The sequence below is a fragment of the Vidua chalybeata genome, chromosome 6 (genome assembly GCF_026979565.1).
Source record: "Vidua chalybeata isolate OUT-0048 chromosome 6, bVidCha1 merged haplotype, whole genome shotgun sequence".
NCBI lineage: Eukaryota > Metazoa > Chordata > Aves > Passeriformes > Viduidae > Vidua > Vidua chalybeata.
In genome coordinates, this window is record NC_071535.1 from 22,948,959 (window position 1) to 22,964,555 (window position 15,597).

At 58.2% G+C, this 15,597-nt stretch overlaps 1 protein-coding gene and 1 long non-coding RNA gene across 2 annotated transcripts; one reads left to right on the forward strand and one right to left on the reverse strand.

Annotated features, from left to right (window-relative positions):
• Window positions 1–226: 226 nt before the first annotated feature.
• FOS (Fos proto-oncogene, AP-1 transcription factor subunit) lies at window positions 227–2,913 on the reverse strand. Its single transcript, XM_053945390.1, has 4 exons — window positions 2,625–2,913; window positions 1,971–2,216; window positions 1,749–1,856; window positions 227–1,628 (listed from the first exon to the last, which is right to left on the reverse strand). Exons 1-4 carry the CDS (start codon window positions 2,763–2,765, stop codon window positions 1,011–1,013), a joined length of 1,113 nt encoding a protein of 370 aa, XP_053801365.1. The 5' UTR covers window positions 2,766–2,913; the 3' UTR covers window positions 227–1,010.
• Window positions 2,914–10,418: 7,505 nt separating this feature from the next.
• Window positions 10,419–11,286, forward strand: LOC128789553 (uncharacterized). Its single transcript, XR_008431444.1, has 2 exons — window positions 10,419–10,677; window positions 11,102–11,286. It is a non-coding gene; the product is annotated as an uncharacterized LOC128789553 (long non-coding RNA).
• The last annotated feature ends 4,311 nt before the right edge of the window (window positions 11,287–15,597 follow it).

Here is a 15,597-nt window from a genome sequence, read left to right on the forward strand (position 1 = left end):
GACCCTGCTGCCTACCGGAATGGGTGTAACCACAGCCAGCCCTGACTAGCACCAGGACAAGGACAGGGCTGGCCTAAATGGTATTCCCACCCTGATGCACCCTAAGTCTCAGGCAGATTGCAGGTGTCTGCAGTTTATAAAGCCCAGACAAAATTAGAGGCTAGGGAACCCCTTTGAGGTCACAGGGAAGCAAGTGCAAAAGGTAAGACAAGGACAGCTCCAGCAGTCAACTTAAATGCTTTTATTGACAATGTCTCTGAACAATAATAAGCAAACAATGCTTAAGTTTCATCCAAATTCACTTTCCACATGTCAAAAAAGACTTCAAGGTAGAAAAAAATAAAATAAAAATATAAATATCTGAGAATCCGTCTTAATAAATAAATTAAAAACACAATAAAAACGTTTTCATGGAAAACTTATGTCAGAACATTCAGACCACCTCAACAATGCATGATCAGTAAAGTTACAATGAACATCAATGTAGAACTACAGTACATGGATATAGCTATTTATCTACCTACTAGAAAATAAAATAGAGTCTCTTTCCCCCCACGTAAGATGGGTCATTGCTAAGTCATCAGAACACGATATTGCCAGGAACACAGTAGTTATTGTTAATCAGCTGCACTAGATACGAGTTGGAGATACCCAGCACCAGGTTAAATTCCAATCATTTAAAACCAAGAGATTAATTAGTTAATGCTAGTGATACTAAGGAGGGGAGGGAGTCACCTACCCAGCCATGTGGGACATGCTACAGACTACCAGCTCTCATGGATGGGCCACTGGGGACAAGACAAACTCCATGCGATTTGCTACATCTCTGGAAGAGGTAAGAGACCTCGGTGCATGACGCTCTGCCAGGCCCCGGGGCACCAGGCCAGACAGGGGGTGGCGGTGGCAGGGCCCTCCCCAGGCCTGGGGAGCCCCATGGGGCACAGCTGCAAGTCCGTGGGGGTGCATGGGCAGGGGAGGGGGCCCAGCAGGTCAGTCAGTGCTGGAGCCCTTCACAAAGCCAGGAGGGTGGGGGAGCTGAGGGAGTCAGACGAGGGCTCATTGCTGCTGCTGCCCTTCCGGTGCGCGGCAGCGCAGCTGGGGAAGGCCTCTGCCTCGGGGTAGGTGAAGACGAAGGTGGAGGTGTAGGTGCTGGGACACGGGGTGCAGGTCACCACAGGGGTGCAGAGGGGCTCCAGCTCACCGCTGGTCCCGGCAGTCAGCGACTCCCAGTCCGACGGGTAGAAGGAGGAGGCCCCAGGCAGGTCCATGTCGGGCACAGAGCGGGAGGCCTCCCGCGGCCCCGTGGAGAAGAGCAGCTCGTCGAAGGGCTCAGCCTTGAGCTCCAGCCCGCTGCTGCTGGTCTCCTTGGGCGGCACGGCCGGCGGCGCTTCAGGCATCAGCGGCAGAGCAAAGGCAGCCTCCTCGGTCATGGGGGGGCTGGGGGTGCCCAGGTCCAGCGCGGTTGCAGCGCTGGCGGCTGCCAGCTCCTCGGAGAAGCACAATTCCTCGGGCATCTTGCAGGCGGGCCGGTGGGCCGCCAGGATAAACTCCAGCTTCTCCTTCTCCTTCAGCAGGTTAGCAATCTCCGCCTGCAGCGCGGACTTCTCCTCCTCCAGCTGGTCGGTCTCCTGCCGAGAGAGCAGGCTGTCAGCCAGGGCCGGCATCACTCCCAGCTGGCGTCCCCTTCCTCCCGTCATCCCCGCCCCCGGTACTCCCTCTTCCCCAGCCACCTCCCGGGCAGCACTTACCGCCTGCAGCGTGTCGGTGAGCTCCCGTCGCCGGTTGCGGCACTTGGCCGCTGCCATCTTGTTCCGTTCCCGGCGGATCCTTCTCTTTTCCTCCTCCTCCGGGGACAGCTGCGAGCAGAGAGAGACCGCTCAGTCCCGCTGCCAGCCTGCTGCCTCCCGGCCAGGGCAACCCGCCGGCGGCGCGTTCCCCCGGTCCCCCCAACAACGCCAATCCGTACTCACCTGTTCGACTTTGCCCCGGCGGCCGATGCTCTGTCCGCGGCCGCCCGGCGCCTTCAGCACTGCGGGGCGGGAGTAGGTGGTGGGGGCGGCCGCCGAGACGCCGTAGGGGTGCCCGCGGCTCTGGGAAGGGGCCACTGAAGAGATGAGAGTGGGCTGCACCAGCCACTGCAGGTCGGGGCTGGTGGAGATGGCCGTCACCGTAGGCACGAAGCTGGCGCTGGAGGCGGCCAGGTCGGTGCAGAAGTCCTGTAGGTCAGAAGAAGGGGGGGGGCTGCCGTCAGCGGAGCGCCCGGGCCGCTCCCCGCCGTCCCCGGGGCCGCGGCGCCGCGCTGCCAGCGCCGGCTCCACACGAGAGCGGCCTGTTATAAATATCTCTGACGTCCGCGCTGACGCAGACGCTGCTCCGGAGTCTCCTCAATGAACTCGCGTTTTATCAATGAAGCCGCTTTACACACCCGCCGCAGAGCGCGGCCCGGGCTACGGCACCCCCCGACCGCCCCGCCTCGGCACCGGGGCCGCTCCCCATGCCAGTCCCCGGCCTGACCTCCTCCGCGGACACGGCTAGCCCCGCACCACCCGCTCCCGTCCCGTCCCCTCCTGAGCGCTCCTGCCCTGCCCCGGCCAAGAGCGCAGCCGGCACGCTCAGCAACTCACCTGCGGGTTGACAGGCGAGCCCATGCTCGAGAATGAGTCCGCCGGGGAGGGGTAATAGGTGAGGCTGTCCCCGGCCGGGGAAGCGCTGCTGCAGCGGGAGGACGGCGCCTCGTACTCTCCGGCGAAGCCCTGATACATCATGTCGGCTCGGTACGCGCAAGCCGAAGGTGAGAGGTGATGCGACGGTGGCAAAGTGTCCTTGGGGATGAAGCGAGGAGGGGTCGGCTGCGTGCGTCCCTGTGCCTGGTCCGCGCCGCGCGTCTCTCCGCTCCACCGCCGGGGCTGCCTGAGCTGCTGGAGTACCGCGCCGTGCCTCCCTTTTATACCCTCCCGCCGACGTCACAAGGGACGTGCCACCCGCGCCTATGGGGGGGGTCGCCCGCCCCGTGCCCGCCCCGCGCCTCCCCGGGGCCGCCCCGCGCGCCGTCTGCCGCCGCCCCCCCCGGAAGAGACCCACGGCATGGGGCGGGGGGCGGCCGCAGGGGCAGGGGGGCCCCAGGGCAGAGCAGGAGGGAGCGGCCGTGGAGCTACCCCCCCGCGCGGAGTGGTACGGCCGGGCTCGGGAACCCACTGACGCAGATATCCTTATATGGGATACATCCTGTGCGAGGGGGCGTGACTGACGGGAAGCGCTCCAGGCTGCAGCCAAGTGCGGCGGGCGGGCGGCGCGCGGGACAGGACGGGACGGGACGGTTCGGGACGCGACGGCCCCTCCCCCATCGCCTGGCGAGACCCTGCGAGGGCTCTGGGGCAGTGACACTGCCCTGAGGGCTGCCCTCCCGCAGCAGGTGACCCCCTCCCCGGGGGCGCCGTCCCGCCGCAAGTGAACCCCTCCCTTCAGCGGGGCCCCGCGCAGCCTTGCAGCCTTGGAGCCAGGTGCTCCAAGGAAGGCGGCGAAGAAGGGGCCCGGCGGGCCAGGGGGGCGCTTTGCGCTGCAGGTCAAGCCCCATCGTCAGCACTAAGCGGGGTCTGCCCGTAGCTGGGCACAGGTATTCAGTGGGCCCCATGCACGGAAAGCTCAACTTACACCCGTCCCTCCAGCGAGGAGCGCGTTATGCTCATGTGTCACTATTGACTTCTCTATTATGTATGTTTGTAATTGTCGAGAGTGAGGGTAATGGCACAGGGTAATGGCGGTGGGAAGCCCTGCCAGGGAAGCCTGAGGGGCCGCAGCCCTCCGGGAAGGTTGGGAGAGCTTGGTTGGGAGCAGTGCTCGGGGGGGCGGGGGGGGGCTGGGATAGCCGCCAAGAGCATGGGCAAGAAGCCATCGGGAAACCACCGACGAGGAGAGAGAGGGGCGAGGCTCGTCCTTTCCTCCAGTTTGGGTTTTGTTTTGATCCTTGTTGCAGCGAAGCCCGGAGACACCCACCCACGACGGGGATGTCAGGCAGCCCTGGCTCAGGTCAGGCTAAGGTGGGAGCCAGACCGCAGACTCGCCTTGCACGGGCGCCAAGAGATCGCGGCTATAGATAGTAACAGGGAAGCTGCAGCAGGGAGCGTGTTTACAGCAACAAACAGAGCCTGCAGCGCAGTCTCCAGGCAGGAGCGTCACCCAGCCAGGCTGGGATCCTGCTGGCAGCCTCTCCCTCTGTTTGAGCTCATGGGCTAAATGCAGCACTTGATGCTGCTGCTGTTGCTGTTGCTGCGCGAGCAACCTCCGTTCTTAGAGATCTGGGCCACGGGGGCGGGAGAACTGGGCCAGCTGCTATTTCTGAACTGCCCGTCAGAGCAGAGGGGACAGCCAAGGACTGCCGCAGCTCACGGCCCATACCGCTCCCTGGGAAAGGAGCTGCGGGGGCCCGTGCTGCTCTCATCAGCTCAGTGCTGGCCCGCGGGCTAGTCCATCCCGGGGCAGGCATCTGTCACCCCAGGTTCCTGTGCTGCCACGAGTTCTTTTCCCTGGCCAGCATTCCCCTCATGCCAGCTACTGAAAGACTGGGGCAAGCATGGTCTCTTTGGCAGCCCGAGGCTGCAGGTGAGGAGGCCCTCAGCACTGCCCAGAGGAGGGATGTGCCAGCAAATTAGCAAAGCCACGATTCTGCCATCCCTGCCAGCAGTGAGCAACAGGCCAAACCTCTGCAGCCACATCCCCAGCAGGGCCTAGGTCAACACATCAGTGCCCAGCATGGGCAAGAGCCTCTGACACAGTTTCCAGTCTCAGACATTTGCCAGGCACATTTCAGAAAAACCCTGTTTAGCCCTCCTCTCTAGAAACTGTCCCAGGGTTCCTCTACCCAAACTACTTTCCCCAAAAGAAGTGTCTGGAAATCAGGGGGGGAATCCACTTTACCAAAGGCCACAATATTTTTGTGGTGCAATGCAAACCATCTGTTGCCATCTCCACTGGTGACCAAGCATGATCTGTTTGTACCAAATGGAAAGTGCACAGATGCCGCACATTTCTAACACGTGGAGGCAACGAAACAGAGAAAGCGAAAACACATGACGTGGGTTTGTTGTTTGCTCCAAACACAGGGTGCACACGTTTTACCACAGTATGTGTGAGAACAAAAAAAGGAAGCAAGCAGTACCGCAGGGACAAAACAGAGTCAGAGCATGAACCCTCCTGCCTGAGTGAGAGGGTTGCCCTCACCAGCATGCCAGGTTGATGGAGATTCCTCATCTCCCCTGCCAGCTGGGAACGAGAAGAGGCATTAGACCCTCATAAATTAGTCTGATCTGTGGAATGGACCATGAGTTCAGTGACTACAACATTATTAAACCTGTACAACCAGGGCCAGCAGGGTTTTGACAGGCTCTGGTGGTGCTTGGCCAGCCTTCATCTGCAGGGACACACCCCCTCTAGGGACTATTCCCTTGCTTCAGACAAGCCCACTGCATCTCTGGGTCCTGTGCTGGTGTGGAGGAGGTGGCTGCTGACTGTCACCAGCAGAGAGATGGCTCTTCCCAGATGCCTGGCCAGACAGAAGAGGCCATTCCCACTGCACTTCTTGGACATCACAATGGGGCCGGCAGGGCAGAAGGACAGCATCCATCCAATGAGGATCTTGTCCTGCATGCCAACAGAACCCCTCCACCTTCCTGGCCTCCACTTTTTCTCCTATCAAGCAGGGAGATGGGAAAGCTTGCAGCTCTGAGGCTTAGAACAGAACAGTGAGCCCCTAAGCCTCAGAGTGCAGCACTGGAACTTGGCCCTACTTTCACACCCCTCCTTCATCTGAGCTTGCAACTCAGGCTGGCCTTGGAAAACCACAGCAGAAAAGCACCTGAGGCACGTGGGCCAGTGCAACTGCACAGCCAAAACCCACTTCAGGGGCAAGAGATGGCTGTGCCTATATTTGGCCATGCACCAGGGGAAAGTTCATGCCAGCAACATGGCCCTTTGGTAGTCACATGACCGTCTCAACCCACTCTCTGTCAGCAGCGCTGACTGTAGCATGGTTCCATATTCCTTCTCTAGACACACAACGTGATGGACATCTGCTTCCAGCTAACCAGGGACTATTGGGGTCATTGGGAAGGAGACCAGACAGCCAGAGTTCAGCAGCAGAACTGGCATGCATGGGGCACTGCTGTGACACCAAGAAATAGCACCCCTGCACTGAGAAGTCATCACTGCCTGGCGAAGCATTCTGCCCATACTATCAGAGGATCCGCACAATAACCTGAGCACCTGTTGCAGTACAGATTTTATGGGCAGGATCCAGGGGCATTTGTGAAATTCTCCCCGAACACACCTGCATATCCACTGCTCCTGGTGTCCCACAATGCATTCACTCCCAGCACAAGGGATCCCATCCCTCCCCTTGTCCCCAGAGAAGCTTTTAAAGCCAGGCAGAGGCTGCAGGGCTTAGAAGAAAACAGGATGGAAAAGCAGAAAAGGGGGTTGAAAAACCAGTGGTGAGAGCCTGCCCCCTCTGTTGATGTGGCTGGGAAGCAAAGGGTGGAGGAAGGGCTCATAGTATGTTATCCCAGTGTCCTGAACTCCCCCCAAGACACACTGCAGCTATCACCCTCCCACCTAGCCTGGGAGCCTCCAGGAGGGCAGGGTTCCCACCTCTGCTGGTCTTAAAGGTACACTGCATACCCAAAGCAAAGTATAAATAGTAATTAATGATCACAGCAGCTGGGTGTGTGACAGGGACATCCTAAAGAATAAACACCACGAGCAGAGACATCCCGGCACCTCGTGGTCGCACAGCCGCGTGCCATGGGCCACCAATTACTGCTGATGTTGCTGTTGTGCCATCCCACTTATTCTCACCACTCTTTGCCTGCACCATGCTGGATACTAACTCACCAGGCACAGCTGGACCTTGCTGCACACACTGAGGAACCCGTGCACGGCTCACAGCCAGCAGGTGTGGAAGAGCTTCGGCCACTGAAGCACTTTCTCTGCACCCTCTTGCCCCAAGGGCAGGCTGGCAGCCATCACCCCGCGAGCCAGGGTTCATAACCCTGAGCAATTTGAGCACAAAGTTCTCCAGATAAAACTCCAAAACTCTTGCTGCTGCCTCCACCAATGTGCCGTGTGTGCTATGGCAGTGCGACAAAGCCGGAACACCATGGCCAAGCTGGCCTCTTAGCTCCCTGCCAGCTCCAGCACCATAGGCCCATCCCAGGGCATTGTGCACGCTCACAGTTATAGTCCCAGGGCACTGACCAGCTGGGAGGAGAGGAGAGGAAAACGTGCTCGGTGAAAGGCAGCATGTTCAAACTCAGTGACAGACAGGATGATGCAGGACTTTTCTGATTATCAGACAAGATCCAAAGAAGGCAAGCATAGCTGTGATTTATTTCCTTGATGGAACCCCACGAGATGCCTGCAATAAAAACCCACACAATCAAGAGAAAGCTTGGGCTTCCTGTTGTATCCAAGAGCTTTCTGGAGGTGGGAGCTGGATGGTCACATTGCACAAGCTACCTCTTTCCTGTGTGGCTGGGCAGCAATACTGATGCTTGTGCTGGGGGCTGGGTAAAGGGACTGGGGCTGGGTACAGGGGTCCTGCTCCTCTATTGGTGTAGTGGCTCTTGAGTAAAATGGGTCAACGGTAGCAAAGGAGGAAGTGCTGAGAAGAAGGAGGAAAATGCAACTGTGCTTAGCTAAGGAGATTTTGGTACAGATGGAGAACAAAGCAGCTGAAGGGACAGGATGTTGAAGATTGTTTAGTACAGGACAGAAAGAAACCTTCTAATTGTTGTGACTGGGGAGTGCTCTGGGGAAAGAAAGGCTCAAGGCAACTTGGGACAGACAAAGGATCGCAAAGGATAGTCTGGGAGGAAGAAAGACACTCTGAGCCTTTATCACTGCCTGGAGAAACAGCCCTGCTTCATTGGAGATAGTCCCCAGGTAACCTTTCTCCTGCGCCATTCAGTGTCAGACACCAGCATGCCAGGCGGGCTGGCTGCCCTGGAGGACAGTCATGAAGTAAGGTCTCCCTTTTTGAGTCCTCCACTCTTGTAGTGATGGGGCTGTCACAGGGATTCACAGAGAATCAGCTTGCCCTGGCCCACTGGCAAGTCACATTCAGTTGCTGCTGCTGAAAGGAAATGGCAAGACTTGAAAGCAAGGTGTTTGCACCCTTCTCCAACTGAGCCGTGCCTCTGGCTGGACAGCCAGGCTACACTCAAGGCAAAGCCAAAGAGAGCAGTCAGCTCAGTGCAAAGGTGCTGCCACTGCAGGAATAGAGACCCCAGGAATGGAGAAAGAGAATAAGTAATAAGACATGGCTACACGGTGAGTTGGCCTTCTCTGCCCTAGGAACAAACATTGGGAATACCCCAGGAAGCTGAGGTTCCTTAGATGGTATTTAAGAAATGTAACAAATACAAAATTCAGTATTATTAAATCGTCTGGGGTTAACAGTGCCATGAATATGTAAACATGTAAACAGTGCGGAGCACTGCCAGCCCAGCCCCAAGGCTTTGATCATCCCCATGCATCCAGATCTGCCAAACAATTTGGTTTGGCAGGGGGTAGCTGCTGGAAGAGGAAACATCTTTTATGCTAACTCCTTCCTAAGTATCTGCAGAACCAGAGTTAAGCATATGCCTGTGCAGAGACACCTGGGAGTAGGACATTTACAGATCATCTGTGTGCCCTGTTCCACCTCTGCACAGTGAGCAGGGTCTGGAGGAGAGTCCCTCGTGCTCACTGCTAGCAGCTCACAGCTCATCCCAAGTCGAGAAAAGCTCTTGCCATCATCCAGGCCCATACCAGCCTCTGAAGAGACTGTCCATTTTCTTCCCTATCAAGGTCATATGTTAAACATGTAGACAATAAACACGTCAGAGAGTCTAGGCCTGGAAACTCAAGGACCTTTCACAGAAGAGGTACAGCAGTCCAATTTGGGACTGTTTGACTTGGTGATTGCACACGGAGGACATGTCCTCTGTACTTTCCTCCCAGGAGTCCGGCTGCCAGGGGCACAACCGCCAAGCCAGTGGGGTCAGGTTAACTTGCTTTGTCACTGTTTGCTTTAGGATCTCAATAGAGCTCAGCAGGCTGCAAAACTGGCACCTCTCACCCACATGAGACACTACGTGACGGTGCTGGCCTCCCTGGGCACCGAGTGCCAGCGAGGATGTGGGCAGGCACCAGCCTGGAGAGAAAGGCGCCCTGTGCTTCAGCAGAGCCCCAGTAAGGTAGCCTGGAGGAGTCCCCATTCCCAGTTCCTCTGAACAGGGCTTCCCTCCTGCCTTCTCCAGGCAAACCCAGCATCTCCCATGGAGCTGGAGACAGCCTGGAGAGAATGGCCTGGTGCTGGAGAGGAACTGGAATATGGAGCTGTGAGTTTGGGCTCATGGAGCTGAAATGGGGCACCACGCACTTGGCCCCACCCAGCACGCATCACCGTCTCAGGGTCCCACTGCCACGGGAGTTTTGGGGTGCTTGCTGATGTCAACATCCCAGCCAGGCTTCCAGATCTCCCCACCCTGACAGCCTGCAGGTTCAGAGTGGCAGTAGTGTGTGTGGGATCATATGAGCAAGTATGTATGGCAGTGGACACACTCAACGTGTTTGCACCTTACCCCCAGACAAGTACAGAATCCAGAAAAAACAGCAGAATATTGCAAAAAGCTGTGGTGTCAACCTGGCAAACCCAGAGAGACACAGATCACTGCGATGTGCTGGGGTCTGGACTGGCCAGCGGGTGGTGAGCATTTGTATTGTGCATCATTTGTTTGGTTTTATCTCCTTTCCCTTTTACTATCATTACTATCACTATTATTTGCCATTAGTATTGCATTTAACTTTGTTTTCAATTATTATACTGTTCTTATTTCAACCTACAAGTTTTACCTCCTCCCCACTTCACCAGGATGGCAGGGAGACAGGGGAGTTGAGCGAGAGGCCGTGCTGCTTGATGTCCATCCGGGCTCGAGCCCCGGCAGTCCCTTCCGTCGCCGCTGGGCCCCTCAGGCCCGGGGCCGCGTCAGGCACAGCCCCGGCCCGGCCCCGCGCGCCGCTCCCGGCGCGGCGCGGGGAGGGGGCGGTGGCGGCGCGCGCGGGCCCCGCCCCGCGGCCCCCCGGCCAATCGCGGCGCTGTTGCCGGGGCCGGGCCCGCCGCCTGACGTTGCCCGGGAGACGGCGGGACGTTGACAACACAGAAACCCGTGACGTCGGTGCGTGGTTCCCGTGGAAACGGGATGGCGACGTCAGCGCCTCCCCCTCCCACCCCCCCCTGCCGGGGCGCGCGTCAGCCGCGCGGGAGGGGCGGGGCCCCGTCGCCACGGCGGCGGGCGGGGCGCGGTCGCCACGGCAGCGGGAGCGGCTGTTGTTTGTTTGGGAGGCGGCAGCCGAGGGCGGGCGGGGCCTGCGGCGGCCCCGACCCCCCCCGCCGGCGTCCTGCCCACGCGGCTGCCGGCGGGGCGCCTTGGCCTGGCCGGGCCCGGGCAGCCCCGCGGCCCAGGATGCCCCGCGGGCAGAAGGCAGCGGTGTGGGTTGTGGGTTCGCAGAGCTCCCTCCGGCCGACAGCCCCCCGGGCGGCTTGTGGCTGCTGGGCGCCCCTCCTCCGTGCGCCGGGAGGGCGCGGGCTCGTAACCTGAGCAGGGAGATGGGCCCAGGGTTAAAAATAATGTCGCTGAGAAGGTGGGTTTATTTTTAACTGGGAACAGCGGTGCAGCCCTCTGCACTGAGGAGCCTGGCCGGCAGTGCAAACAGCCCATCTGCAGGAAGAGTCCGGAGCTGGGAGGGATGGATGGATGGATGGATGGATGGATGGATGGATGGATGGATGGATGGATGGATGGATGGATGGATGGGCCACAGAGGCCACTATGCAGGCACTGCTCTGAGAGAAGTGCACATGAGCTCTTGCCCTGCTGCAGGTACTGGCTGAGCACCCCCAGCACATGTGATCAGGTCTGCTGTGCCCATCATCCAGCTTGCTGAGTGGAGTGTGGATGTAAAGTGAATGTCCAGCAAACCTGAGAAATCTAGCCTTGAAACAAGTGGAAAGAAACTAAGAAGTGAACCACAGATGTTGCAGTATTTTCTGGTCCATCTCTTGCAGAGTGGCCTGATCCCTCAGCATCCTTTGCCAGCAGCATCCTCTGAAAAGCCTACTCTGCCAAAATTGCCCAGCAGACCAGCCAGTGCCATCCATGCTCCTGTCACCAGCAGCGGGGGTGCTCAGCAGAGGCCAGACAGACCAAATGCTTTCCCTGCATTCCGGGGCAGCAGAGGCTGTTCCAAAGAGCCCTGTTCCTGGTGCATTGTTTCCTCCCCGGCAGCCGGCCTTTGGGTGTTCCTTTGGGCGTCTTTCTCTCTGACATCTATTTCCTCACAATGTGTGGCGGCCAGAGCCTTTCTAGGTGAAACACCCGACAAAGAGAGCGGCTGACGGAGGGACCCACCCACCGGCATCCCCGGTTTCCCCGTGCCAGGGCCGGCTGGGTGGCTCCTTGAAATCCCGAAAGCTGTCTTTGCACTGAGGGTTGCGCAGGAGCTGCTGGCAGATGGGAGAGGAGGGAACCTCGGGGCCGCCCCGGCCTCGGCCGCTGAGCCGGGTGCCTGCGGGGTGGGAACTCCCAGCGACTGTTCCCGCCGCCGCCATCTGCTGAGGCCAGCAAACTGGAAACCAGCTGCTTGCCCAACCCTCGCCAGCAGCCAGGCTGTTGTCATTGCTCTTGGCTTTACATCAGCTCTGTTTAGTTTGGCAGGCTGAGAGCAGCAGGTTCAATCCGGGCGATTTTACGAGGGCTGGTTCCTGTCCCACACCCCTCGGTGGGGAACACTGCGTACGTTGAGGATACCCTCGCCCTGCAGCCCCAGGGCAGGAAAGGGTGCGGCTGAAATTAGTGTTTGCTTCTCAAGGGCAAGCCTGAAGTGCCGGTGTTTGGGAAGTTAATCAGCGGGCCTGGGAAGGTAATCAGCGGGCGTGAGAAAAGGCTTTCCCCACGGTCACGGCAGCATTCCGCATTCCGGGGTACCCCATCACCTGCTCCCGGAGACCGCTGGCCGTGTGGGAAAGTGTGGGTAGGTGGTCAAAGGCAGGGATCACACCTGGGGTTTGGGGCCGCAATGCAGAGCATGTCCAAAGTCATCCGCCAGGGCTGGAGGGATGTCCCACCAGGACATGTACCCTCCCACAGCCTTTGCCCCGGGCAGTGCCTGCTACTGACACCTGCACAGAGGGGATGCTTCTGATGCATCCAGGCAGCTGGTGCCTATGGTATCAGGGCTTCTCCTCCAAGTTTCATGTTGGCATGAGAAAGGGAAAATGTCACTAATTACTCCAATTATTCTTGCTGCTCCTCTTGTCCCAAAACATGCTGTCACACTCCATCCTATCCCAGGGCACAGGCAACAGTGCTGCTAGCACAGGCTCTCACAGCTCCTGGGCTGCAGGGAGTCACAGAGACCAATTAGCCCAGTGTCCTCCTCATTTGCTCATGCCTCGTCTCAATCAACTGGCTATTTTCAGTGCCCTATCCTGCCAGCCAGGGCTGCTATTGAGTTGCCACCCTGTCTACTATGGGACCTCTCCTGCATGAAGGGAGGGAGCTGTGGGGCAGAGGACAGGGAGGGACCAGCAGAGCAGAGGACAGAGTTCAACATCCATAAGTGTGTCTGCCCAACCCTGCCCCTGCTGCTCCATCCCAAATCTGTTCTGTCCTGTGTCACACATCATTTCTTTGCATTAGACATAGGAGCATGTAGATATGTAGCAAGCCAGTTCAGAAAGCTGACCTGGATGGAAACAGAACACTTTATTTCAGCAGGTTGAAGGTCAGCTCGGGCTGCTTGCTGCTCAGGGGCAAGATCAGCTCAGGGGCATACTTGCCATGGGCTGAACTGTCAGGGTACCCTCACCACTGGGGGACCCCATTCCTACTCCTTGCCAGGTCCAGTTCTCAGCTGTGGGGTGGGAAGCTGCCCTCTTGTGCTAGCCCAAGAGAAAACTTTTTGCTATCTTTTGTCAATTTGTCCTCTGCCATTTTATCATGGTGAACTGATTGAGAGCAGAGTCAGGAGTCAGCCAATGCATGGAGAAGGCTCCCATGGTCCCATGCCAGGAGGAGTGGGAAAAGTCAGCCTACGGCAGCTTGGCGTGCATTGCTGCAGAGCTGCAATTTGGGTGGATGGGCACTCGCCTGTGCTGGCATGACACAGGGTGTGGTGCTGGCAGCTACCCCACTCCCTCTATATCAGCTGATTCAAATCTGGGAGGCACAGCCAGCACCTTCCGAGCCAAGCCGGGGTGCACGGTGCTGCTCAGGAGCCTTGCAATGAGCTGTGCTGGACGAACACTAACCCCACAAAGACAAAAGACGATGGCTTCTCTGCCAGAAGAGCTCCTGGATCTGGTTTGCCAGGCAGTTGTGTATAGGATTGCATTGGCACAACAGGGAGGATCTGAATGACTTCTGTGGAGTTGGTATTGTTTACACTACTTCAAACAGCGTCAGTACCAAAAAAGTGTAAGCCTGGCCACAGAGGCAACTTCAATCTAACAGGGCTCCAGTTACCAGCAGAGTCTCTGAGTTCAAGCCTGGGACACATCTTTACTGAATTGCTCTACTAGGAAAGGAGAGCTGGAGCTGAGATCCTGCAGGAGGACTTGTCCTTTCACACAATATTTGAATATATTTGCACTTCTCTGCAGAAATGAGAGGAGGCTAGTTGGCTGCTCTCCCATTTCAGTATCTTCCAAGTCTATAATATTTTCGCTCCCTGAAGTATTTTAGTTTCTTCGTGCATTTATTGTTTGCTCTGGTGCCAGTTCTGGCAGGTTGAATGACCTCTGCCCCCAGGCCGCATTCCACATCAGTATTGGAGGGGGTTACTGCATTACTGTGCAATAGCATTACTCCTCTCATGTGTCCGCACCCCATGTGTAGGGGCTTACAGAGCTGCTGCACTCTCCACACAAATACTCTCCCTCCCCACACACTCTCATAATCTTTGGGATACTCCCCCGTATCCTACACTCCTCCTCTCGGCTCTGATTATCCTCTCCCTCCCTAGCAAGAAGGAGCACTCTGGAGTGAGCTACTCACTGCGATCGTGACTGTTGTGAAACAGTTTATCTTCCTACGGGAGCGGCAGCCCTTGCCTGTCAGCCTGTGCCTGGCGCTCACAACGCCTCCAGCACTCACAACCCCGCTTCCTTCTCCCTGACGTGCACATATGCACGCTCCTGCACGCACACCCGGCCCTCCTCCGGCATGCCTTTTGCGCCCGCCGCTTTCCCCGGGGATCGTGCCAGCAAAGGGGATGCGGTGGTGTGCTGAGGGGGCTGCGGCTCCTGGCGCCAGTGAGGGATGCATGAGGAAGACAGATATGGGTCCTGTTGGGAACATCCAAGGGTGTAGTTCTCCCACCCCAGCCAGTTGCAGATTGGGTGGACGGGTGGTGGTTGCACATGGACCACAGCCCCCTTGTCCTGCGGGTTATCCCTCACCCGGCAGTGCCTCCTCGGGAGCAGCCAGACAGAAGGTATGGGCATTCAGGCAGGCACATGCCCGGAGGGGGAGGGAGTCGGATGCCGTGGCCACCGCAGAGACTCGGCGGTGTTCCCAGGAGGTGTCTCTTTAGGAAGTGGGTGCGTCCTGCCGGTGCCACGGCGGGAGGCCCAGCGGGAACTGCGTGGGAGCAAGGAGAGCCACGGAGCAGGCTGGGTCCTAGCCTGACCCCTGGTCATTAGGGAGAAGGCGGCTTTGGCATGAGTCAGCAGGAGAGCTGAGCACAGGGTAAGCAGCGCCCAGAGACTGGAGAAGCAGGGAGGTGCCAATCAACATTGTGACACGTCCTAATTACTTTAGCTTGTGCTATTAAATTTGCTTGCTTGTACAAGATACAAAAGCAAGAGACATTCCCCAAAACTCCCTCCAGGCAGTGGGCTCTAGCACTTTACCCAGATGTTGGCAGACTCTTCCTATGCCAGACAGAGAAAGAAGTCCTGGTCATGCTGCCTCTTGCCAAAAATTCCCAAGCCGGCAAGCCCAAAGCTTGCTGCCCTGCCTTGCTAGCCTGGGACCAAGCACCGGAGCATCGCTGACGAATACACCACCCGTGAGGGCCAGGCGTGGAGGAGCCACAGCCCACATGGGCAAGAAGCCCTGCGTAATGCCTCTGCTCCCTGTGGTTGGGAAATGGCCATTGCGCGGAGGCTGGGCGCTGCGGTCAGCTAGCACGGGACAGGATCCCCAGCGGCTGCTTACCACGTAGTGCCTAATGTGCGGGAGGGCAGTCCAGGGAGCGGCCCCTGGGGTGTCACAGCGGCTCGGCCAGTGTCAGACAGAGGTACCGCAGAGTACCAGGAACCACAGGTAGCTAGGGCAAAAGCTCCCCACATCTCCTGCATCCGATGGCAGCAAGCTGCCCAGCACCCAGTGCCAGTGCTTGCCTGGCCCTGCCAGGCACCTCTGTGCCCCCGTGGGCCTCCTGCATACCGGCACAGGTTCCACCGGGAGAGCAGCCTCCTCCTGCTGTGGCTGCTGCTGCTGCCACCTAATGGAGCCGCTCCTCTTGCCCGGGTGAGATGAGAGCGGCAGTGCTCTGCGG